We start from the raw sequence: 26,238 nt of genomic DNA on the forward strand, positions 1-26,238 counted from the left end.
TCCCAGCATTTTCTGTTTTTATTATAGTAAATCCAGCATGTGGTGGGGTGGCAGAGAAGCCTGCCCACTGTTGTGTGGTGAAATCTCTGCTGCACCCAGTGATGATCAGGGTTTGTGCGTAAGTACCACATGGCGTGTGGCCGTTTGTGCAGCTTTTAATTCTCTCCCTCTTCAGTGCCTGGAGAAACGTACGTTGCGAGCGGCCTGGTGATGCCCAGTGGTCTCCGTGAACTTGACTCTCGGGTTTTTGCCTAATGTAGATTTAGCTGTGACAGTTCAGTAAACTGAATTGTTCGCCATGTTCACCTCAGTTTTATGAAGAGCTTGTATCTGTGTCTCTGACTTTTGTCTTTTCGCTGTCAGCTTCACAGCTGATGTTGCTTTTGGGGCAGCCACTCTCACAGTGGTAGCTACCAATTTGGCCATAGCAGAGCCCCACAAGCGACAATATGATAAATGATTTGGTTAATATTTTTTGTGGTAGCAGTTGAGGAAGGAATATGGGACAGAACTCTTTTTCGTAGAAGATGGCATAATAGGACCCTTACCCTGATTGCTTGGATGTGATGAACAGCTCAGTAGCACTTGTGACAATGCAGCGTTCTCTCAGTAACAATCTTCAGCCAAGTGGATGATCCATCTCGGCCTCCTCCAGATGTCCCCAGCATCTCAGATGCCAGTCTTCAGCCAATTCGATTCACTCCACGTGATATCAAGAAATGGCTGAAGGCACTGGATACTGCAAAGGCTATGGGCCCTGACAATATTCCAGCAATAGTACTGAAGACTTGCGCTCCAGAACTTGCCGTGCCTCTAGCCAAGCTGTTCCAGTATAGCTACAACACTGGCACCTACCCAGCTATGGCATAGTCATAGAGTTATAGAGGTCTACACAGAAAAAGGCCCTTCGGCCCATCGAGTCTGTGCTGGTCAAGCAAGAACCTAACTATTCTAATCCCCGTTTTCCAGCACTAGGCCCATAGCCTTGTATGCCATGGCATCGCAAGTGCACATCCAAATACTTCTTAAATGTTATGAGGGTTTCTGTCTCTACCACCCTTTCAGGCAGAGTTCCAGATTCCCACAGTGAAAAAATTCTCCCTCCTCCCCTCTAAACCTCCTGCCCCTTACCTTAAATCTATGCCCCCTGGTTATTGATCCCTCCACCAAGGGATAAGTTCCTTCCTGTCTAACCTATCTATGCCCCTCATAATTTTATACACCTCAATCATGTCCCCCCTCAATCTCCTCTGCTCCAGGGAAAATAACCCCAGTCTACCCAATCTCTCCTCATAACTAAAATTCTCCAGCCCAGGCAACATCCTGGTAAATCCCCTCTGTACTCTCTCTCGTGCAATCACATCCTTCCTATAATGCGGATTCCAGAACTGCACACAATACTCTAGCTGTGGCCTATCCTGATTTTATACAGTTCCAGCATAACCTCCCTGCTCTTTTGTTTTATGCCTCGGCTAATAAAGGCAAGTATCCCATTTGCTGCCTTAACCACCTTACCTACCTGTCCCGCTATCTTAAGGGACCAGTGGACATGCACACCAAGGTCCCTCTGATCCTCGGTACTTCCCAGGGTCCTACCATTCATTGTGTATTCCTGTGCCTTGTTTGTCCTACCCAAGTGCATGACCTCACACTTATCCGGATTAAATTCCATTTGCCACTGATCAGCCCATCTGACCAGCCAGTCTATATCCCCTGTAATCTAAGGCTATCCTCCTCTCTATTTACCACCCCACCAATTTTCGTGTCATCCACGAACTTACTGATCAACCCTCCTACATTCAAGTCTAAATCATTTATATATACCACAAACAACAAGGGACCCAACACCGATCCCTGTGGAACCCCACTGGACACAGGCATCCAGTCATAAAAACACCCTTCGACCATCACCCTCTGCTTCCTGCCACTCAGCCAATTCTGGATCCAATTTGCCATGGATCCCATGGGCTCTTACCTTCATTATCAGTCTCCCATGCGGGACCTTATCAAAAACCTTGCTGAAGTCCAAGTAGACTACGTCAAATGCATTGCCCTCATCTACACACCTGGTCACCTCTTCCAAAAATTCAATCAAATTGGTCAGACATGACCTCCCCTTAACAAACCCATGCTGACTGTCCTTGATTAATCCCTGCCTCTCCATGTGTAGATTAATCCTGCCCCTCAGAATTGCTTCCAACAATTTTCCTACCACTGAGGTTAGACTGACTGGCCTGTAGTTTGTTGTTTATCCCTTCCTCCCTTCTTGAAAAACAGTACCACAGAATAACAGCCCTCCAGTCCTCTGGCACCTCTCCTGTGGCCAGAGAGGTATTGAAATTTATTGCCCGTTCCCCTGCTATCTCCTCCCTTGCCTCACTCAACAGCCTGGGATACAATTCATCTGGGCCTGGAGATTTATCTACTTTTAAGCCTGCCAGACCACTTGGAACCTCCTCCCTTTCTATGCTAATTTCTTTAATTATATCACAGTCCTTTGCCTGATTTCCATACCCACGTCGTCCCTCTCACTTGTGAACACCAACACAAAGTATTCATTTGGACCTAGGTCTTCTGGCTCCACACACAAATTACCACTGGTTCATAATGGGCCCTACTCTTTCCCTAGTTGTTCTCTTACCCTTAATGTACTTGTAAAATAACTTTGGATTTTACCTACCAATGTTTTTTCATGACCCTTTTTTGCTGTCCTGATTTGCTTTTTAATTTTCCCCCCTACACATTCTATACTCCTCTAGGGCTTCTGCTGTTTTGAGCCCTCGGTATCTGCCATAAGCCTCTCTTTTTCTCTCTATCCAATCCTGTATATCCCTCGACATCCAGGGTTCCCTGGATTTATTGGTCCCACCCTTTGTCTTTACTGGAATATGTTGGCCCTGTACTCTCCCTATTTCCTTCTTGAATGAGTCCCAATGCTCTGATGCAGATTTACCTAAAAGTGGCTGCTCCCAGTTTACTCTGGCCAAATCATATCTGACCTTATTAAAATCGGCCTTCCCCCAATTTAGAACTCTGATTTCTGGCCCATCCTTGTCCTTTTCCATAACAACCTTGAAGCTAACGGAGTTATGACCACTACCTACAAAATGCTTCCCCACTGATACCTCTACCACTTGCCCAGCTTCATTCCCTAAAATTAAGACCAGGACTGCCCCCTCCCTTGTAGGACCTTCTACGTACTGGCTTAAAAAGCTCTCCTGGATGCATTTTAAGAATTCCGCTGCCTCTAAACCTATCACACTATGACTAACCCATTAATGTTGGAGAAGTTGAAATCCCCCACTATTAATACCCTATTATTTTTACACTTCTCTGAAATGTGTTCATATCTGTTCTTCTATTTCTCTCTGACTGTTTGGGGGCCTATAGTACACTCCCAGCAATGTGACTGCTCTTTTTTTTGTTTTTCAATTCTACCCGTATGGCTTCATTTGAGGAGCTTGCTAAAATGTCATCCCCCCTTACCGCTGTAATTGATTCCTTGATCAATATTGTGGTACCTCCTTCCCTGACTCGCCTGAAGACCCTATTTCCTGGAATATTGAGCTGCCAATCCTGCCCTTCTCTCAAGCATGTCTCTGTGACAGCAATGACATCATACTTCCGTGTGTTAATTTGTGCCCTTAGCTCATCTGCCTTATTCGTCAGACTCTTGCATTAAAATAAATACCATCCAACCTTGCCAATCTCCCTTGAGTCTTAACTGGCCTATAATTTCTATGCCTTCCGGACTGACTTGCTCTCTCTTCTAATTTTGGCTGTGCATCTCCCCCTGCTGAACCTTCTCTCAGGATCCTATCCCCCTGCCAAGTTAGTTTAAACCCTCCCCACAAGGATGTTGGTCCCATTCCGGTTCAGGTGCAACCCGTCTGCCTTGTACTAGTCTCACTGCCCCCCCCCCCCCCCCCCCCCCAGAAACGGTCCCGATGTCCCAGAAATCTAAAGCCCACCCTCCACCATCTCTCCAGCCATGCATTCATCTGGACTAACCTCCTATTTCTATACTCACTAGTGTGTGGCACCGGAAGTAACCCAAAGATCCTGTTTTTTAACATGTTTCCTAGCTCCCTAAATTCTGCTTGCAGGACCTCCTCTCTTTCTACCTATGTTGTTGGTACCAATATGTACCACGATCTCGGTCTGTTTGCCCTCCCCCTTTAGAATGCTCTGCAGCCAGAGCGCAAGGAGTGCCTAGGACTTCCCACATGTTGCAGGTGGTACATGACGTGGGACTGAGCTGCCCTGCCATGCTTCTAGTTGAAAAAAGCCCTTTAAGTTAAATACAGTTGAAAAAAAAACTTAAATTATTTATATATTTTAAATAAAAACGAGAACCCTTACCCTTCCTTAGCTTAATCTATTTTTAAACTGGAGAAAAACACTTGCCCACTACTCACCGATCAGCTCTCACCTTTGTGCTGACGCCACTTTTTGAAGCTTCCCCGCACTCACGCTGGATCTGATCTCTCTGCTGCTCTCTTGCGCTGTCTTGTACACAAAAAGTAGGACAAATCCAACCTGGCCAATTACAGCCCTATCAGTCTACTCTCGATCATCAGTAAAGTGATGGAAGGGTTCACCAACAGCGCTATCAAGCGGCACTTGCTTAGCAATGACCTGCTCAGTTTGGGTCCCGCCAGGGTCAGTCAGCCTCTGATCTCGTTGCAGCCTTGGTTCAAACATGGACAAAAGAGCTGAACTTCCACAACACTCAAGCAGCTTGATACCATCCAGTACAAAGCAACCCGCTTGATTGGCCCCTCATCCACAAACATTCACTCCCTCCACCACCAACGCACAGTGGCAGCAGTGTGTACCGTCTACAAGGTGCACTGCTGGAATTCACCAAGGCTCCTCAGACAGCACCTTCCAAACCCATGACCAATGCCATCAAGAAGGGCAGCAGATAGATGGGAACACCACCACCTGGAAGTTCCCTTCCAAGCCATTCACCACCCTGACTTGGAAATATACCACATGGACTGCAGCCATTCAATAAGGCAGCTCAACACCACTGCCTTCTCAAGGGCAGTTAGGAATGGGCAATAAATGCTGGCCTAACTGTAAGTGAATAATTAACAAAGAAATGGCCCTGTTGGTCCCTATTCTTACACATTTGAGCCTTTGGGACTTTAACCCATGGCTTTCTGGCTGCTTCATTGAACCGCACTGATGTTTGGACTTGGTGATCTACAAATTACTGCCTGTAGATCGAAGTTGCAATTATGATTGAGGTTATAATCTAGGCCGGAAAAAAAACCAGTTCTGTACAGTGCGTGAGATGTGAGACTTTGAAAGTTGTCACATTGTGGCTCTGCGCTGTTGCCAGATGCGCCCAGCAGGAGGCAGCCTTCCTCATTGAGTAATTTTACTTTGCACCACTGATTTTTCAGTTTGAGATCCTCGTCCTTGACCAGAGACTGTGACCTTCACAAATTCAACCATCTGACCCAGAAGGAAGTGCAGCTCACCTTAAACTGAAAGATCGGAGAAAATGTATTCCTTGAAACCAATTCTAATCAGTGCACACACTTTAACTTACCTGAAGGCCCTGAGTGGCTGGCACTGAAACGCTTTCAGCAAACAACTTTTTATTCATTAAGGTAAAAGCAAAAAACTGCGGATGCTGGAAATCCAAAACAAAAATACCTGGAAAAACTCAGCAGGTCTGGCAGCATCTGCGGAGAGGAGCACAGTTAACGTTTCGAGTCCGAATGACCCTTCAACAGAACAAAGTAAAAATAGAATAGAGGTGAAATATAAGCTAGTTTAACGGGGGGGGTGGTAGAGCTGGATAGAGGGCCAGTGATAGGTGGAGATAGCCAAAAGATGTCACAGACAAAAGGACAAAGAGGTGTTGAAGGTGGTGATATTATCCAAGGAATGTGCTAATTAAGGGTAGAAAGCAGGTCAAGCAAGGTACAGATAGCCCTAGTGGGGGTGGGGTGGGGTGAAGGAATCAAAAAAGTCTAAAAGGTAAAGATAAAACAATGGATGGAAATACATTTTAAAATAATGGAAATAGGTGGGCAAGGAAAACTCTATATAAATTATTGGAAAAAAATGGGGGGGGATCGGAAAGGGGCTGGGGATGGAGGAGAGAGTTCATGATCTAAAATTGTTGAACTCAGTATTCAGTCCGGAAGGCTGTAAAGTGCCTAGTCGGAAGATGAGGTGCTGTTCCTCCAGTTTGCGTTGAGCTTCACTGGAACAATGCAGCAAGCCAAGGACAGACATGTGGGGTTGAGAGCAGGGTGGAGTGTTGAAATGGCAAGCGACAGGGAGGTCTGGATAATGCTTGCGGACAGACCGAAGGTGTTCTGCAAAGCAGTCACCCAGTCTGCGTTTGGCCTCTCCAATGTAGAGGAAACCGCATTGGGAGCAACGAATGCAGTAGACTAAATTGAGGGAAGTGCAAGTGAAATGCTGCTTCACTTGAAAGGAGTGTTTGGGCCCTTGGACGGTGAGGAGAGAGGAAGTAAAGGGGCAGGTGTTGCACCTTCTGTGGTTGCATGGGAAGGTGCCGTGGGAGGGGATTGAGGTGTAGACGGTGATGGAGGAGTGGACCAGGGTGTCCCGGAGGGAATGATCCCTGCGGAATGCAGCTGGCGGGGTGAAGGGAAGATGTGTTTGGTGGTGGCATCATGCATACATTAAGTAGGCGGAAATGGTGGAGGATGATCCTTTGAATGCGGAGGCTGGTGGGTGATAATTGAGGACAAGGGGGACCCTATCATGTTTCTGGGAGGGAGAAGGTGGTGTGAGGGCGGATGCGCGGGAGATGGGCCGGACACGGTTAAGGGCCCTGTCAACCACCGTGGGTGGAAAACCTCGGTTAAGGAAGAAGGAAGACATGTCAGAGGAACTGTTTTTGAAAGTGGCATCATCAGAACAGTTGCGATGGAGGTGAAGGAACTGAGAGAATGGGATGGAGTCCTTATAGGAAGCGGGGTGTGAGGAGCTGTAGTCGAGGTAGCTGTGGGAGTCGGTAGGCTTGTAATGGATATTGGTGGACAGTCTATCACCAGAAATTGAGACAGAGAGGTCAGGGAAGGGAAGGGACGTGTCAGAGATGGACCATGTGAAAATGATGGAGGGGTGGAAATTGGAATCACAATTAATAAATTTTTCCAGGTCCAGACGAGAGCATGAAGCAGCACCGAAGTAATCATCAATGTACCGGAGAAAGAGTTGTGGCAGGGGGCCGGAGTAGGACTGGAACAAAGAATGTTCCACATACCCCATAAAGAGACAGGCATATCTGGGGCCCATGCGGGTACCCATAGCCACACCTTTTATTTGGAGGAAGTGAGAGGAGTTTAAGGAGAAATTGTTCAGTGTGAGAACAAGTTCAGCCAGACGGAGGAGAGTAGTGGTGGATGGGGATTGTTCGGGCCTCTGTTCGAGGAAGAAGCGGAGAGCCATCAGACCATCCCGGTGGGGGATGGAGGTGTAGAGGGATTGGACGTCCATGGTGAAGAGGTGGCGGTTGGGGCCAGGGAACTGGAAATTGTTGATATGATGTAGGGTGTCAGATGAATCACGGATGTAGGTTGGAAGGGACTGGACAAGGGGAGAGAGAATGGAGTCAAGATAGCATCATGAACTCTCTCCTCCATCCCCACCCCCGTTCCGATTTCTCCACCCCCTTTTTTTTCCCCAATAATTTATATAGATTTTTCTTTTCCCACCTATTTCCATTATTTTTAAATGTATTTCCATCCATTGTTTTATCTCTACCTTTTAGCCTATTTCGATCCCTTCCCCCCCCCCCCCACCCCATCCCCACTAGGGCTATCTGTACCTTGCTTGTCCTGCTTTCTACCCTTAATTAGCACATTCCTCAGATAATATCACCACCTTCAACACATCTTTGTCCTTTTTGTTTGAGACATCTTTTGGTTATCTCCACCTATCACCGGCCCTCTATCCAGCTCTACCTGTCCCACTCCCCCCTTAAACCAGCTTATATTTCACCTCTATTCTATTTTTACTTCGTTCTGTTGAAGGGTCATTCGGACTCGATGTTAACTGTGTTCCTCTCCGCAGATGCTGCCAGACCTGCTGAGTTTTTCCAGGTATTTAACTTTTTATTCATGCTTGTACAACCATTGGGTTGGTTATTCTTCACATCTACATAAAGGGAGATTTTTATCGCAAGATTGATTTTACTGTGGTTAGTTGTTTCAAATGATTTGCAATTCCCAGTTTGAGTCTCCTGGAGTGTGCGTAATGATTGGAGTTTCCTACCCTTGCGCCGCGACCTGCTGCAATCTCAGTTTAAGTTTGGCCAGCTGAGTTCAGGCTGGGATTTGCAGTTGGGTTGGAGCCTACACCTTCCCTCTTATATGCAAGAAGGTGGAGAACGTTGTGGTGAAATTATGTGGGGGGTGGGGGGTGAGGGGCTCTTTGGACTCTTAGTTGAATTGTAGTTTTTCACTATTTTAAACATTAACCAAGTTAACGTGCTAAAGGCTTAAACATTGTGAATTATTGAACAAATGCCAATGAAACTCAAGTGCTCCTTGCTGTTCCAGTGTCTAGCTTCATGTGCCTTGGCACATATTGTGGTGACTTCAAAGAGACTCCTTACAGCAAAAGCCCACACATTCCAGCGCACACCTGCATTAACTAGCTAACTGCCCAAGCAAGCTGACAGCCTGTATTTGCAAACAAGTCAGCTATATTTTGTTCTCTTTCGTGGTTATCTTAGAATCATTGGTTATAGTGTAGAAGGAGGCCATTCAGCTCATTTGTCTGTTGATTCTCTACAAGTGCAACTCAGTTGGCCCCACTCGTCCTGCCTTTTCAGTGTAGCCCTCAATTTTTTCTCTTCAGATCCAATTCTCTTTTGAGTGCCATAATTGAATCTGCCTCCACCACACTCTTAAATGCATTGCCGATCCTAATCACTTGCTGTGTAAAAAGTTTTTCCCCATCTTACCATTTACCTTTATACCTGTGTCCTATAGTTCTCCATCCTCCTGCCAATGGGAGCAATTTCTCAATTTACTCTGGCTAGACCCCTCGTGATTTTGAATAACTTGATCAAATAATCTCTCGGACTTCCCTTTTCTAAGGAGAACAGCCTCAGCCTCCAATCTGTCCATGCAACTGAAGCGCCTCATCCCTAAAAAATCTTTTCTGTACTCTCTCTCTCTAAAGCCTTCAAATAGTTGCTAAGGCAGTTCAAATTTTTTTTTTTTTTTGTTCGTTAATGGGATGTGGGCATTGCTGGCTAGGCCGGCATTTATTGCCCATCCCTAATTGTCCTTGGTCAGAGGGCATTTGAGTCAACCACATTGCTGTGGGCCTGGAGTCACACGTAGGCCATACCAGGTAAGGAGGGCAGATTTCCCTCCCTAAAGGACATTAGTGAACCAGATGGGTTTTCGCAGTAATCGACAATGGTTTCATGGTCATCGTTGAATTTTAATTCCAGTGTTTTTTTTTTATATTGAATTCAAATTCCACCATCTGCCATGGTGGGATTTGAACCTGGATCCCCAGAGCATTACCCTGGGGTCTCCGGATTACTAGTCCAGCGACAATACGCCATCACCTCCCCCCCCCCCCCCCCCCCAAAAAAAATGTCCTTGGTTGGGGTGTATCTTTATAAGGAAGAAAGATGTCAGAAAATGAGTGAATCAATCGTCTGGAACAATATGCTGAAGTGTGTCAGGTGTTCCGATAGGCGTTTGGATCCAAAGGGTTAGATTCATACTGTGCAAAACTTTTAATTTGGGATCAGTAACACCTGAGTGGCAATCCTCACAGCCCGGTAAAGAATCAGTTTTCTGTACAGTCTAGTTTTAGTTTTTAAAAGGAAAAATAATTTCATTTGAGGAGCACTTTTATTTTCCTCTGCGACATGGTGCCCTAAATCTGATTGCGAACAGGTTACAGTTGTGCTGGTGAAACAATTGTAGAACGATACAGGAGAAGGCCATTCGTCCCTTTGTAACTCTGGCTCTTAAAGTTCTCTAGTTATTCCCACTTCCCTCCCCTTCTCGATAGTCAATGCACTTTTCTCCTTTCAGGTCTTTAATTCCCATTTGGAAATTAGTGAAATAAAAACAAAAATTCCTGGGAAAAGCTCAGCAGGTCTAACGGCATCTGCGGAGAGAGAGAGAGAGAGAGAGAAACAGTGTTAATGTCCCGGGTCTGTATGACTTCAGAACTCCTATTGAAAGTTAGTGAACCTGCTTCCACTGCCCCTTCAGGCAATGCGTCCATATTAAACCCACCGTGTATTTTTAAAATAAATTATTTTTCACCTCTAGCTCTTTTTCTGCCTTGCCTTTTTCAATCTGTGCCCTTTGGCTCCTGTCACTGGAAGCAGTTTCTGCCTTACTCCTGTATCAAAACCCTTTGTGAATTTATGCAAGTATCAACCTTCTCCGCTTGAAGGCAGACAGAAGCCCCAGCTTCTCCTAGTGCCTGCAGGCGTAATTGAAGTCCAGCAGCCACATTGGCAGCATTGCCCCTGACAACCTTCTGAAAGCGTGGTGCCAAACTCCGACCTGATACTTCAAGCCGGGCCCTAACCAATGATTTTCCTAAACGCTTTAAAATTCAGCTAAGTTGAAGTGCTTTGGCGTTTAACAACAGTCCTGCAGCCACATTAACTACCCCTTTCCTGCTGCGTTAGTCATTTCATCTACCGTCCAGCATTTTATATATTACAGCTGTACTCTGGGCCTTTAACGGTGCTGGTTTTTTTTTTTGGATAGGAGTCCTCGAAAGCTTCCAGGATCGTTACTGCGGCTCTAAACGCTTTAGCTGCGCTCTGTTGTCGTTTGCAGCTGAGCAAATCGGGTCATGGGGGAGGGGTGGGAGAATGTAGCTCCTCATTTGGGAGGTGACCTTCACATGCACTTGTGCCCCTGCCTATTTTGGTCTGAGCAGTGCTGCAGGCTGCCCTCTGTGACCCACTTTCAGCTTGATTCACTGCCCCGTTATTAAACTTGATCTTTTTTTTTAAAAAAAACTTGCCTCTCCAACAGCCTCCACTCAACTGAGTCCTTCCAGGTTGCATGACTACATTGCTTGCAGACTTTCCTGCTTGGCTTCTGATGTGGAGTCTCCATACTGGCCAGGCTGATATTCACTCAACTGCTTTAACAAATGCCCTGGTAGTTTGATTTTTTTTTTTAACCGATAATGAAAGCCTAGTTAGTTGGGTATTTTTGTTTATTCATTCATGGGGTGTAGGTATCACTGGCTGGGCCAGCATTTAGTGCCCATTCCTAATTGCCCTTGAGAAGGTGGTGGTGAGCTGCCCTAATTGCCCTTGAGAAGGTGGTGGTGAGCTGCCCTAATTGCCCTTGAGAAGGTGGTGGTGAGCTGCCTTCTTGAACCGCTGCAGTCCATGTGGTGTAGGTACACCCACAGTGCTGTTAGGGAAGGAGTTCCAGGATTTTGACCCAGCGACAGTGAAGGAACGGCGATATATTTCCAAGTCAGGATGGTGATTGAGTTGGAGGGGAACTTCCAGGTGGTGGTGTTCCCATGTGTCTGCTGCCCTTGTCCTTCTGGATGGTAGTGGTCGTGGGCTTGGAAAGTGCTGTCTCAGGAGCTCTGTATACTTGGTACTGCAATTGACTCCAGTGCTTCTTGGCTTCGAGTATGGAAAACTGATGGAGGGTTACCACTTCCAATGTTTGTTTATTCCCATTCCATTAGTACCTGCATGGTGGGGGTTGTCGGGCGTGGATCTCTTTACTCCCTCTTGTTGAGGCTGACCCATGGCAGGTTGGGTATTTTGTGATCAGTTCATTCATACAAGTAATTAATTCCCTCAATCTGCCCACCCTACTGTCTTGGATCCAAACTTGACTGGTTATGCTTTTGTCCACACTGGCACTTGCACAATTCTGTAGTTAGCTCTTGAGTTTTAGATGGGTTGAGTGTGCAGACATGAGGTAACTAAAGGCACTTGACTCCTTTTCCTCCTGCTTCTCTGCACCCCCCCCCCCCCCCCCCCCCCCAAAATTAAAATAACTTAGTTGTATCAATGCTCACCCCTTGGTCAAGGGCCAATTGCAGCAGTACGCCCAGTATGTTAAACAGAAATACCCAGCTCTGTCTCGGTGACAGCCCAGTATCCCTGTAGTAGTATCTGCATGGTCCGAGGGTTTGCATACGAAGTGGTCAGGATGCCTGTCGAGTGATCATATAGCATAAAAGGGAACTTTGGCATCTCTGTGTTGAGCGTTCCAGTTTAAACCTGTTTCTGTAAACAAGGGAGGTGGTCGGACTTCATAAGCCTGGCCTGAGCAACTCGTCAAACCTGGATTTTAACCAATCATTTCTGAAGATGGCGGCCAGCTTCCCTAAACTTGCTAAAGGCCTGTGGCGACGATGATATTTATTTGATTTGGAGTGGCAAATGTGGTTCCTCAAACTGAAAACGAGATGTTTGGACAGCCAATTGGACTGTGCATGAGTTGCAGAGTGACTTGCCACAACTGATTCATTGAAAATGTGGCCAAAACCCAACGGATGTCGACTGTCTGCAATTGCTGTGTTCTGCTTGGATTGGTCAGCTAAATACGCTCTTTACAGAGTTGGCATAAGCATGTGCTGTCCAGCTCGTGTGCACAGTATCCCTGCTTATTCTGGATATGTTGCTGGGCTGGAGTTGAAAATTGGATTTTCAATCCAATACCATTTTGAAATGGGGGTGGGGGTTGGGGGGAAAGCAAGTCTCTCACATCCAGAGGCAACAGGGAGTTTTAACAATTTTTTAGCCATGTTTCAATTTATTTTCTGCCTTTGCCATCGCCATATCCCATTGCAACGGAAAGCATGGGTGAATGATCCCCCCCCAGTATTGGGGTGGCGGTTGTCGGGAACTTGCAGATTTAAAATGTTATAGAAATTTTTTCTGTGCAGCGTTTGCGATGAAATGCACAGTAAACCTCGCAGCACCTGAGAAAAGGATGGATCACTGTCTCTGATGAGAATTCTCGTTACAGCTGAGGTACTTTGTGTTTGTGCAAGTGGGGTTGCAGTTGTAGATCTTGTTAGGCTGTGCAGCTTTTTTTTTAAAAAAAAAGGAAACTAAAAGCTCTTCATGGCTGCAACAAGATTACAGCCGCAATAACAGACTTTGTAATCAAGTGAGAGTACAACGGCTCTCTATTTACTCAGTTAGAGCTCATGTTGTATTAAGGGACTTGGCTTCCACCCAGCAGAGTACTGTACACCCGCGTGTTTATCTCATTGAGATTACAACGTGCATTAGCCAAGCCTTGTACCTGTTGCACTAGTAACTAGTTGTGGCTGGGTTTTCGATAGTTCTGTCGATTGAAACTAATCGACCTGAATGTTGTCGAGGCCTTGGAAGTAACTGGTGGTTATATTTGCTTATAAATTAAATATTAGAGGAGTGAACGTGAAGGCAATTTGTTAAAAGAGGGATGGAGAGTCCGAAGGAGATCTCGTTCGGCTCTGATCTGATTGGAGTCGATAAGAGCTCGTTCCCAATTTGTCTTCGATGGGCTGATTCAAAACTTAAAATACAGCATCAGAAGTGGAAATTTAGTACTTGAGAACCTGAGTAGATATGCATTGATTTTAAAATGCCCATAGAGTGCTTAATTGAAAATATCTAATGCATTGTATGGTGATATTAATTTGTTGAAGGGAGCTGAAATGCTTAAAATCAAACCTGGATTTTTAACAAATTTCTGCTCTATTTGGTGGTTGTTTTTGATTCCCTATATGATTCCTTAATCTAAATGTTTCACAGCACCATATGTTGTGGCTGACTTTTATGATTGGGTTGAAGCAACATTGTTTGGAACTGGGATTGTACCCCAGTGGCATTCTTGGTGAAGAGTGTGCCACAGCAATGTGGCTATTTTTGAAGATTCAGATTGATATGAGCTGGTAATCATTTCCTAAATGATAGCACTGACCACATATTTTTATAGTGCTTAGTTAGCTACAAAGTGCTTTTGAATGCCCTGGCAACTTGCAGCACGTGCTCAGTACTGGGCTGCATTGTAGGAGGCGCCGTCCTTCAGACAAAACATTGGAACAGAAATCCCGCCTGTTCTTCAGCGGACGGCAAAGAAACTACAGCATTGTTGAGAGATGTCCGGGGAGACACTTTTTTTTCCCTCCAATGACGTTGCTAAGACAGATGACCTGATCATTATCACATTCTTTGGGAGCTTGCTGTGCGCAAATTGGCTTCCGTGTTTCCTACATTGCAACAGTGACTGAACTTCAAAAAGTACTTCATCGGTTGTAAATTGCTTTGAGGCATCATGAAGTCATGAAAGGTGCTATATAAATGCACATTTCTCTGTTCTAGGTGCGTGGTGCTGGGTGTACAAGGATCAGTCGAGCTACAATATTGGGATTGCGCAGTGTCCACCTTGGATTTGCCAGCGAACCCTGAGCTGGTTCAGTCTGTTGGAAATTTCTTCCACAATAAAAACATTCCATGGGCCTGTTGGCAGAATTTTGGATGGTATTGAAGCAGATGTTACTTGGGGATTCTGCAGCAATGTGGAACTTTTAAATAGATGCGTCATTTATATTTAATGAATTTGGATTAAACTTTCTCCATTCCAGCCACCTCTCCAAAAGAGAAAAAAAAAAGTCATCCCTTTTCCCAGTGACCGTGTATTTTTATTTTTTGTAGCCTGGGCCTGTAGGATCTGGCCCCTGCTATTTAATTTCAGGCTGTGTAATCCTGTCGCAAATGGACAAAGCCTGGAGCAACGTTAGTAAAGGCACCCTGTTCCGGCTGGTTGTCAGCTATAAACAAGCTGTGCGATCCTCGAAACTCTCAAGTCCTTATTCAGCATGCTTTCATACACAAACATGACCATATTCAGGCCTGACAGCACACAGGGTTGGGAGGTGCTGTGCTCAATGTGTTTCAACCAGCTGCTATATAATGAACATACAATTGTATCTGAGCAGTGAAAAATGAAAAGTTATAGATTTACAGAATATATATTACATGGATGTGTATGTATCATGTAGCATAAAGGAGACCATTCATCTGTCTACTCAGCCCTAGTCCTGTCCAGTACTGAAAAGCTCTTGGTAGCACTGCTTCCTTTGTTCCTTGTATAATGTTGGCTTAAAGGACCATTTACTATTTGTACGTTTGTCTTGTCTGCTCTTTAAGAGAACTTTTGTTCAGTTTTTTTTCCCCCCCATTTTAAATAGTGTGTGTACGTCACCTCGCACAACTGTTATGGATGTGAGGCTGGCTGTTTTTAAACCCAGCCTCCATTCTCTAGGTTAGTTAATTATAGCAGCTTTTTGATCCTTGCTGGAGGATATTTTTGAGTGCTGCTGCTTCAGTTAATGGACATTGTCTGTTCATCGTTTTTGGTCATTGCCACAAGTACTTTCGTTAGTTTATGAAAACTGTGCTGCAGTTGTTTGTTTTCCTTCACATGCAGGTTGTCTTCAGTCAGTGGTCATTCCCCATACTCTCCCTCAAGGCTGTTGCCAGCAAGTTACCTCAGCCTTGACCTAGTTACAGGAGCATGGCAAGGAAAAGATTGCTGGTCTGAGCTCTTGCTCCAAGGACTTTTAAACATGCGTGGGAGGGAATTGAAGAGAGGTTCTCCAGACAGTGGCCAAGCCATCACTCTGTGCCACTGAAGTCTTGAAACATTGCCTTAAACTGGGCCTGCTCATGCTGACTGTTCAATTTTACTATATAATTAAAAGTTTGTGGTGCACACAAACCGCCCCTAACTCAACCTTAGTGGGTGATCTCTGAACAGTAGACCATTTAGCTCCTGGAGCCAGTTTGGCCATTCAGCTAAACCATGGTTGATCTAGGGGACTAGCAGAGATGGTGGCACAGTGGTAAAGTCACTGTGCTAGTAATTCAGGGGCCCAGCCTAATGATCTGGGGGCATGGGTTCAAATTCCACCCTGGCAGCTGGTGGCATTTAAATTCAATTAATAAAACCTGGAATTGAAAGCTAATCTCAGTAATGGTGAGCATTAAACCAGCACTGTAAAAACCCATCTGGTTCACTAGTGTCCTTTTTGGGGAAAGAAATCTGCCACCCTTACCTGGTCTGGCCGACATGTGACTCCAGACCCACAGCGATGTGCTTTGACTCTTAAATGCCCTCTGAAATGGCCCCAGCAAGCCACTCGGTTCAAGGGCAATTAGGGATGGGCAACAAATGCTGGCCTTGCCAGCGACACCCAGATCCCATGAAAGAATAAACTAAATCCTTCAATCCCTTTCTGCCTAACAAATCTTATCAGTCTCGGTTTTTGACCTTTTCCATTGACTCCCCAACCTCAGCAGCTTTGTGGAGGAATATCATAGTGTCCTTTTGTGAAGAAGTGCCTCCAGACATCACTGCTGAACAGCTCCAATTGCCCCCTGGGGTCTGGACTCCCCCACCAGAGGAAATACCCTTTTTTTTCTCTCCCTACACCCTTTAATCATAATGTTAATTAACCTGGCCTTTAATCTTCTATACTCGAGGGAGTACACGCCTATGCAACATGTCATTGTAATTTAAATTCTTTTGTAGCTCTGGTATCATTCTGGTGAATCTGCACTGCATGTCCTCAGAGGCCAGAATGTTCTTCTAGAGGTGTGGTGCCCAGGACTAAACAGTGGGCAACCAGCAGCTACAGAACAGAATGCTGTTGAGGCCGGAGCTGTGGGAGATTTTAGAGATTTACCACCTGTCTCATTAATACAAGCACTGGGTGTAAGTGCTTCATTTCCTATTTTTTTTAAAACTCCCCTTCAAACAAAAGTGGCATCGATATTAAGTGGTTGAGGTTGCAGCTTCCTTCCTTTTTGGTATTTAAACCAAACTCCATCGAAAGAACTTTTTGATGGGATGTGGTCCTGCTGCAGAGTGTGAGGTGACAAGGCAAAGGTGGAAACCTCAACAGGAGAATAACAGAGCTACTGAAAAAAAAATTTTTTCCTTTTCTCTCCCTCCTCCTCAATGCTCTCCCCCCCCAGCTACCTTTTTTGCTAAATGGCTTGCTAGCATTGGTGGTATAAGCTTGAAACCTGATCAATAAGAACTAAATTATTTAAACCCAGTTTTATCCAAAGTTATTTGAAACCTCCCCTCTTGAGCTGGCTTGTCTGGTGGGATTGTAGCTGTGAAGTGAATTTAAGACGCCAATTTTTACCCAAGCAGATCCGCCTTTTTTAATGTTTGGTTCACTCCGATGTTTGGGTTAGTCGTGATTCCTAGCTGCTTCCTGGCTATTCTCGATGCTCCAGTTGTAAAACCTCCTGCTGAACGTGTACGTTTTGCAGGGGGGAAAAAAACGGCAAATGCCGGAAATAAGAGCCGACCTCCCGGCATTGGCAGTAAATTTAAAAAAATATTAATTTAGTATTTGTACTGCTCTGACAAATCGCGTAACAAAAAAAAAACATTAGCCTGTCTTTTCGGGCTTTGGTTGTGGGTCTTTTGGCACAACAGCAAAAAGGGTTGCATTGGGATATAGGGCCTTTTGTGATGTCCGGGCTTCTCCAAAGTGCTTTACAGCCCCGATAAAGCACCTTTTGAAGCCTAGTCACTGTTTTTAATGTGGGAATTGCGGCAGGCAATTTGTGCACAGCAAGCTCCCACAGACAGCGATGTGATAATGACTAGATAGACCTGTTTTTTGTGTGATTTTTTTGTGGGCTGCAGTGGGCACCTTGCCCATCTCGCCAGTCAAGTGTATTTGTAGGTGATATTGGATGGCTCAAGCAGCCAGATATAAATAAATTCTGAAGCCTGCTTCGAAATTAGTGTCCGTGGGATTCTTTTACATCCACTCATGGGGGGCTAAAAGCAAAGTACTGTGGCTGGGGCAGACAGGGTCTTGGCTTAACGTCAAAAGATAGCACCTCCTTACAGTGTAGCATTCCCTCAGTACTGCACTGGAGTGTCAACCTGAATTTGGCATTCACCTCATTGGATTGGAATTTGAACCCACAGCTTTGGTTCGGGTGAGAGTGTTACCTGCTGAACCGTGACTGGTATCCCATAAAGCCATTAATTCTTTGCTGATGGATCTGTTGTGTGCTTTGAATATTTGCTGTATTTCTCCTTTGATAAAGAGCAAGGTTAATTTGCTGTTTAATTTGCGACTCTGGGTAACGAATCCTGCTTTTAGACCTTGATGTTGTTTGTGAATTCGGGTCACTTTTACCAATGTGCAGTCAGCCTAAATGTATTTACTTGCACCATTATTTGTCAAGCTTGTTACTCAAGGGACCTTAACACCAGACCTTACCATCCTTTCTATTAATTACAGCCTCTTAATCTTGAGACTAGTATGGTGCAGAATGTTTACTTTCAACCTTGTCCTTCTGCAAGTGACATGGGTTACATCATTTATAATTAATTAACTGCATACACTTTATTCTCTTGTCTCCCTCTTTGACCTTATGGAGCTTGTTGTGATTCAGTAACTAAATTTTCCATAAATTGACTCTTGACTGCCTTTTTTTTAAGTGTAGCTGCCTTGCCTCAGTTTACACTGCAGTCTGGATGCTCCCTGGTCTTAAACATACACCGTACGGTACATGTTTGGCTTTGTGATGGAGCATTTGACTGTTACTTTACATAGCAACAGCCAGTGAGGCTCTTTGAAAGCTGAGAGGAGTAGCTAATTCTCCAAGTGAGGGCTGTGTCACCACAGATGGTGGCTGGCTACACAACTGCCCGACTCGAGGGCATTTGAAGCTGGTGTTTGAGGGGGGGGCTAGGTATTGCGTTTCCGTGAGTAGGTTCCGACACTGTAAATATCTTCTCATGCTCCGAACTGAAAGCAGTTTGCCACTATGATGCTGTAACTTGTGAAGTGCCTTTAGTCACAGAGCACTGGGATTATCTGTGCTACACCACAAACTTCTTAAGGCAAAGCTTTCCCAGTGTTTGAGACTTGTAAACTCGAGCACACTGGGCCGTGGGCTACAGCTTTCCTTCAGAAGATGTAGGGTGAGGGCGGACATAGATTTACTGATGATATAAATACTGTCGCAAACAAATTTCTAGGTGCAAATTGTAAAAAAAAAATGCAATCTTGGTTCTTGAAACTGCCTGATAGCAAAAACTCTGAAGAAGAGTCATGGACTCGAAACGTTGACTCTGTTTTACTCTCTCCACAAATGCTGCCAGACCTGCTGAGTTTTTCCGGCATTCTGTTTTTGATTTCAGGTTTCCAGCGTCTGCAGTTTTTTTTTTAACTTTTAAAGGTTTGTTTGGGTGGGGTGCATGTGGCTTTTTATTTTAGAAGCAATGTGTAAAACTCTGCAACCTGCCCCTCGAGCATTTTGTCATCTGCTTCAGCCCAGCAGTGCTGTGTCTCTCTCCTTTAAGGGAAAGGAATGTGTGTCCTTTTTTAGCTTGCTGCCCAGAGTATTGCTGACAGTCTTGGGACTAAGCATGTGAGGGTTTCCATTAATAAAATGCTTCGAACGGTTTTTCTCAGATGAAATAGTAACCTCAGCCCACGGACTACAATCAAGGGCACAGAATGGGCTAGGGGAGTGCAGACTTTTTTTTTTTTACACACCGTGCCTTATGTTCACATTCCCAAAGCACTTTGCGTCCAACGAGTTGCTTTTATTTTGAGATGTGGTTATCTATATAGGTAAATGCAGATGGTCGGTTTACACACTGAGATCCTACAAGTGGTAAATGAGTTGATTGCGTAGTCACTTGGAGTATTTGAGGGAGGGACATTGTGCCAAGAGAAATAGGGAGATCTGCCAGTGTCGTGGGAACTTTTACACCCTCCTGTGCCGGTAGGACACTGTCTCCATTTTAACACCCCATGGTATCTCCGCTAATACTAGGGGAGTGCGATACTGGTGCCTGTCTAGATTTGTGCTCCAGCCCCAGAGTGGGGCATAAGTCCACACAGAGGTACGTTCTTCTTTTATTATCAGCTGAGGTGAGTTGCGATGTGTAGTAGTCTAGTTCAATGTTCTCCCTTCAGCATGGCCCGAAGAGTGGAATTTACTATGACTGATATATCCAGGCAGACCACTAATCTGTTCTGTGCTCGCCAGTAGAAAGGGTGGTGGAAACTCCATGCAAAACAGACCCATCAATGTGTTGAGACAACAGTGCACCCCAGTGGAACTGTCCTCAGTTTTGTGCCCCTTCAAGCTGTTCTGGTCATTCAGCAAAACAACTTTGCCTGAGCATAACACCTACAACAACTGCTTGTATTGATGTGACACCTTTAAAATAATAAAACATTCCAAGGCCTTCACAGGAACATTATATTATGCTTAGGCACATGAGCTTTGAGGGCAGTTGACCAAAAGTGTGGTCAGGGAGGTTTTGATGGAAGGTAGAGTGTCTGAGAGGTTTGAGGGAATTCCAGAGCTTGGGGCCCAGGCAGCTGAAGGTGCAACAATTAAAATCCTGTGTATGAGGTGACAAGAGTTGGGCGAGACTAGAGACGGGGAGGGATTTGAAAACCAGGATGAGAATTTTAAAAATGGAGACCCTGCGTGATTGGAGCAGAACCATTGTAAATTAGTGAGGTTAGGAATGATGAATGAGCCTAGATTCGCGGGGAAGTTTCATTCACAGCTCTTGCCTTTTTGAACTTGGTTGCATTTTATCAGAAGTTTGTGGTGTGTTTCTGTACAGACTCGCATCTTTATCAAGCCAGTGGATTTTCTTAAACCTGTAATTATTTTGAATGCAAAATTTATCTACCTACCCTCTTTAATTTGGCTCCAGATTTGGTATTGAAAGCAGGCGCACCTCTGTTTGAGCCAGGACTCTTTTCTGTAATTCTAACTCACAATTGGGAGCATAAAGTGGGACTTGGTCTTAATACCATGGATGTATAAACTGAACCTCCTTCGGTGTAATTGAAATAGCACAACAGAACGAAGCTCAAGTAATTAACCGTAATGACTCCTCCTTTTACCTGATTTTTTTTTTTTCACTGCTGCTTTGAAAACGTTCTGCGTAACTTAGTCCAACTTGGGTCACTCTTCGTATGATCTCTGGATTAATGAGACTTGAATTACTGTTTCTCCATTATTAAGGAGGAGGGGGCTGTGCGCACTTTAAACTTGCTCTTTCGACCCTCTAACAAACCAGTACTTGATCTGTGTACAGCTTCCTGGATGTATAAACCACGGCTATTAAATTTCACTTGCATCATTTTGAGTGACTCTGCCCCTTTTTTTTTTTATTTCCGTGCCACTCTTTTTTTCAGGCCACTGATGATCTCTCCCAGTCCTGGTTCTTTCAGGAGAGTAACTGCCTTTTTGCTTTGTACAGAGATTATGTTGTATTAGCGAAATGCAGAGTTCATGTAATGCCTTTCCTAAAGACTTTGTAGCCAACAAATTACTTTTTGAAGTTTAGCCAATCTTGTAGGAAATTGCAGCTATTTGGAACCTCCCCTGGGTGCCTGTTTTTAATATGAGCAGACTTGCCCTGTCTGCAGGTGGTACTCAGGGGAGTGGTGTCTATCGAGGAAACTGCCTGGACGTTATTATTGGAAGTTTTAAAAGAAAAATTAAAAACCCTCCTCTTACATAACCCAGTGGCAGTGTTTGAAGCTTGGTTTTTCCCCTGCAGACCTGTCTTTGTGCAGAGTGACAAAGGGGCCTGCCTGCTCTCTCTGACTCTCTTCATTACACTTCCTGGAGGAGCTTGTTTCGATTCCTGCTCATTGCACGGAGTAATCCTGAGCACGTCACCTCCCCCCCCCTCCCCAAGCAAGCGATGGGAAGTTTGGTAGGTTCCAAACCAAAGAACATTCTGGCAAGAGATATCAATCCACTTTTTTCCCCTTGCGGTTATTTCAAATTTCTCTGCTTACTTGGGTTTATTCCAATTCTTTTTTTTTTAAAAAAAAAAGGAACTATTTTGTTAATCCCACGTTTATGTTTACACGTCTCTCCTTTTCAAGGAGGGATCATAGTTGGGAGATCTGGAGATACAAAGCTGAAAGAGCTTACATGAATCCAAAGCCCAGGTTTTCAAACTCCATTCCTTGGATCCCATCCAAAAGACCTTTTTTTTTCTGCATTTGACCTAGGTTATTTTTGTGAATTACATCTGCTGTCTCTTTCTGGGTGGCAAACTTCTAAAGGCAATATTAACCCGCAGCATGCAATTTACCCATTGTTACATTCCAAGGGCAGTGGTACAACAATGGGTAGCTGGCTATTTGCACAATAGACTAAATATGTTCCAGACCTCGAGCAATGGCATAGAAAGTTAGCTGCTACTTTTCTGCACTTAGGCTGATGTTCCTTGTGGATTGTTGACAGTGTTCCAATTAATCAGGGTAAGAGGACCTTGGGAACCTCCAGGTCAGCCTTCTACCCTTGCGCACGGGCGGAAGTGCACGTCAAAAAAAAACTCTTCTTTAATGGTCTCAAGGAAACAAAACCCTCTTTTGCGCCGTTTCCAAAAATAAACTCTTATTTCAAAGGGTCATCACCCTAGAAAATTGTCACAGAGCTTTATGCTCATTAGGAATTGTTTGAGTAGCTGCACAGTACTGTATTCAGTAACCTCCGCACCTCTTGTCAGCTCTTACTCAAAGGGCAGAGAGCCAGTTGGCAGAGAATCCCTTGTGTTCTATTGTTCCATGGCAAATGACTTTATTAGGCAACTACTGAAGTTACCCATCCTTGGTGTTTAGATCAAGCTATGTTCGAGCAGCCATGATGGGCAAGATTAAGTAAAATGTCTGTCTGTGTGTTTTGTCCTTATGCACATTGTTCTCTTTAGTCGTGGCTTTTGCAGTGCAATGGGGGTCTATTTTTGAGCTTGGCACAAGGTAACTAGCGAATGGCTGCAATTTAATCCTTCTCTTCTTCCCCCCCCACACCCTTTTCCAAAAAAAGAAAATTGACTCTTGTAGGCTGTGTCGGTGGAAGGCCATGAGGCAAGTTAGCTCTAACAAGGCAGCTTCTCTTTATCTCCCTGCATGGGTTTAATTGAGTTCTAATCTCAATACTGGTCCGTCCAGAGTTGCATGTGTATATCTGCGATCAACTATAATGCAATGATGCACAGTCATGAACAGTTGCATGTATTGACGGTTTACAAATGTTCATTTTTTCAGATGAGTGACGAGGTCCCACGATGGCTCTGAGATTCCGTACAATTTTTCCTTACACCCTCCCTGGGGTGCTGGCCCTTCTTGGTTGGTGGTGGTACATCACCAGAAAGAAAAGAGGTCGAGAAAGCAGCCACGGCAAGGCAAAGCTCACCGCTGCACCAGAATCGATCACCAAGGCTGGAGGTGATCATCATGTGGCTGCGGACGATCATCAGGATTTTGGTACAGTGGCTGAATTAACACAGGCCAGAGAGAAAAACCAGGGTGAAAGCATAATCAAGCCACTGGAATTGGTGCCGGCTGTACAGGTTGAAGCTTTAGAGCAGTTGGATACGACTGGGAGCAGCTTGTGCCTGTTGAAGGATGGCCTTGAAGCCAAGGTGGAGAAGGATGCTCGAAAGGTGCTTCTGGACCCTTCGCCCCGATCTCAAGAGGTTCTGTTCATGTCCAATGTGCAAGGTCCCCTCCAGACATCACCCAAGGTCGAGAAGGAAAGCTACCTCCATCAAATGATGGATAAAATCAGCATTGACCCCATGGAGACCCGGCAGCTTTCAGTCTGCACCATGGTCAAATCCCCCACTCCTTTCCCTGTTCCGAGCTCCTCCGTTAGCTTGGAAGCAGAAGGGGAAAAGGACAATGTTTTACCAAACCTCAGTTCAGCCGCTTCTACAGAACGCGAGCAGCCGGTGCCTGATCGTCACAGCATGGAAAGGCCTGAACCAGAGGGTGAAAATGCTGGCAACCTGTCAGAGCCCCCATGCTTCAAGACCACACTGAGCAATGTAAGCATCAGCCCGTTCTTGATTCCAGCTGGTCTTTGCCAAGAGTCCGAGCAGGAAAGCCAATCTCTTAAAGAAGCTTCCTTCACCAAAAATGGCTTGCCTGCGGATCCGACTGAAAAAGGTGTGGACCTGGATGCGATCGAGGAGGCGGCTGCCGGTTTGATCTCGGAGGTCATAACAGCAGCAAAGCAGGAACTCTACTCTTCACAGCTTGATCCCTGTACGGGAGGGGTGTGCGGAGCTGGAGAGACAGGAAGTAAATTAGTAAGCCCCGCTGTCGATATGCCTGTATTATCTCAAGCTGAAGATTCTCAGGGCAGCGAGCAAGTAGGTGAAGCGAGGCAGGCCAGTGAAAAGAAGCACTCTGTGTCTGAGACAGATGTCACCCAGAAGGTGGCACTCCCGAAGGAGGGGGCTGTTGGAGATGTTACCGAATTGGATTGTGAGCGTGAGCGACACCAGTTCGCTGCAGAACTCCCTGCTTCTGTTGTGTCCAGGAAGCCTTTGGGAGAAGCCAGCCTGACAGCAGAGGACTCTGGCTGCCATTCGGAGGATGGGGCTGGTGGGGAGGACCTAGCAGGACTCGGTGTGACTTTACACAGCCTAGTAAACCACGAAGATGCTTTGAATAATGGCCTGGTGACCAGAGTTAACTCTGAACCGAGCTGCGAGGAAAAGCTTACGGAGCCCAAAATGGCACCGAGAGAGCCTGGTGCGAAAGAGAGTGTCCCAAGGGACTGTGTTATAGCTGCACACAGGGACAAGAGTCAGACCTTCACTGAGGAGCTGCAACCTACTACAAATGAGCCTTCGGAGGAGTTGAATGCAACAGCAGAGGATTCTGGATGTAGTGTTTGCCACTCGGATGGGTCAGGAGGAGAAGACCTGTTGCATACCACGGTAGCACATACGCTCGAAAATCAGGAAACAGATGCACTACATAACTCTCTGACTGGAGGAAGCTCCCTTGAGCAGGATCCAAAACCCAGGCGCAGACCTCTGGGGCAGCAGGGGACTAAATTGACATACGCCAACGGCGGGCGAGCAGAAGAAGGTGCCGATGGGAATGCCCAAATGCTGCTTGAAATGGAGTTTGATCATTCTGGAGGTAAAATGGCAACAACTGTACAATATGTGAACAGACTCCCCTAGTGTAAAATGTGCCATGAGTAGGGGCGGGGGGTGGGTGGGTGGTGGGGGGCCAGGGAAGTGTTACCTACACACACTAACCATCTTGGGAATGTCTCCATTGCAAAAGATAGAGGAAATGTCATAACCGCTTAACCAACTCCCAGTTAGAATGAAGATTTAACTTTTACATTTGGCCCCTAAATTAAATTATCAAATGAGAATTCACTCCGCTTCCAATACAAGACACTAACGCCTAGGAGTATTTTCAAAACAGTAGCTTGATTTCACCTTAAGCCGTAGAGATATGCAATCTGCTGTGTGGTTTCTGCTAATGCTGCTTGTGAACCCAACATATTGTTACACTATGTTGGGTGAAATGTGTTTTAATTCCTCTTCAAATTGAGAAAATAATACCTTCAGTTAACACCTGTCTTCCCTCTTCCTCACCCACTGCTTACCCAGTTTTAGTGTTAATGAGCGAAGCTGCTGGGAATTGGTGTATAATTGCCAATTCATGGTGCATTCAACTCCTGTGCTCAACTACAAATTGCCATTTCGCTAACATCCAGGGCTTGGGTCAAAACCTGAAGGGCTGTCCCACAGACTCGTGAAGCAACAGCCTGTCATAGTCGTACTCCCAGAATCCTATCCTTCAGCCACATTGCAGATTCCTCTACACCATCCCTCTGTGTGTATTGTCCCACTGTAAGGACAGACACATCAAAGGTAGCGGCGCAGTGGTATACAGTTGGGAGGGAGTGGCCCTGGGAGTGCTCAGCACTGACCCCAGACTCCATGAAATCTCAGTGCATCAGGTCAGACATGGACAAGGAAACCTGATTATCACATACTTGTACTCATCCACATTGAGCACCATGTGGAAGTAGTACTAAGGGCAGGAAGAACAGAATGTGGAGGCCTTCAATGCCCATCACCAAGAGTGGCTTGGGGGTACCACTACTGACCGAGTTGGTCAAGTTCTGAAAGATGTATCTCCCAGACTGACTCTGCAGCAGGTAGTGAGAAGATGAACACTACTTGACCTTATCTTCACCAATCTACCTGTCACAGATGTACCTCTATGACCAGTATTGGGCAGCACAGACTAGTGGAGTCAAAGTCCTGTCTTCATGCTGTGGGTATCCCCATTGTGTTGTTTGACACTTCGAAATTGGGATAGATTCAGAACAGATTTAGCAACTCAGAGTTGGGTATCATG

At 45.4% G+C, this 26,238-nt stretch overlaps 1 protein-coding gene across 1 annotated transcript in view; it reads left to right on the forward strand.

Annotated features, from left to right (window-relative positions):
• Positions 1-26,238, forward strand: part of akap1b (A kinase (PRKA) anchor protein 1b) — a 69,748-nt gene that overhangs the window by 13,655 nt on the left and 29,855 nt on the right. Inside the window, exon 2 of the mRNA XM_078548149.1 lies at positions 23,107-24,996. Coding sequence (XP_078404275.1) covers positions 23,127-24,996 — 1,870 coding nt within the window. The 5' untranslated portion in view covers positions 23,107-23,126. The remainder of the gene's footprint in view (positions 1-23,106; positions 24,997-26,238) is intronic.

Source organism: Cetorhinus maximus, chromosome 9, assembly GCF_964194155.1.
Source record: "Cetorhinus maximus chromosome 9, sCetMax3.hap1.1, whole genome shotgun sequence".
Taxonomy (NCBI): Eukaryota; Metazoa; Chordata; class Chondrichthyes; order Lamniformes; family Cetorhinidae; genus Cetorhinus; species Cetorhinus maximus.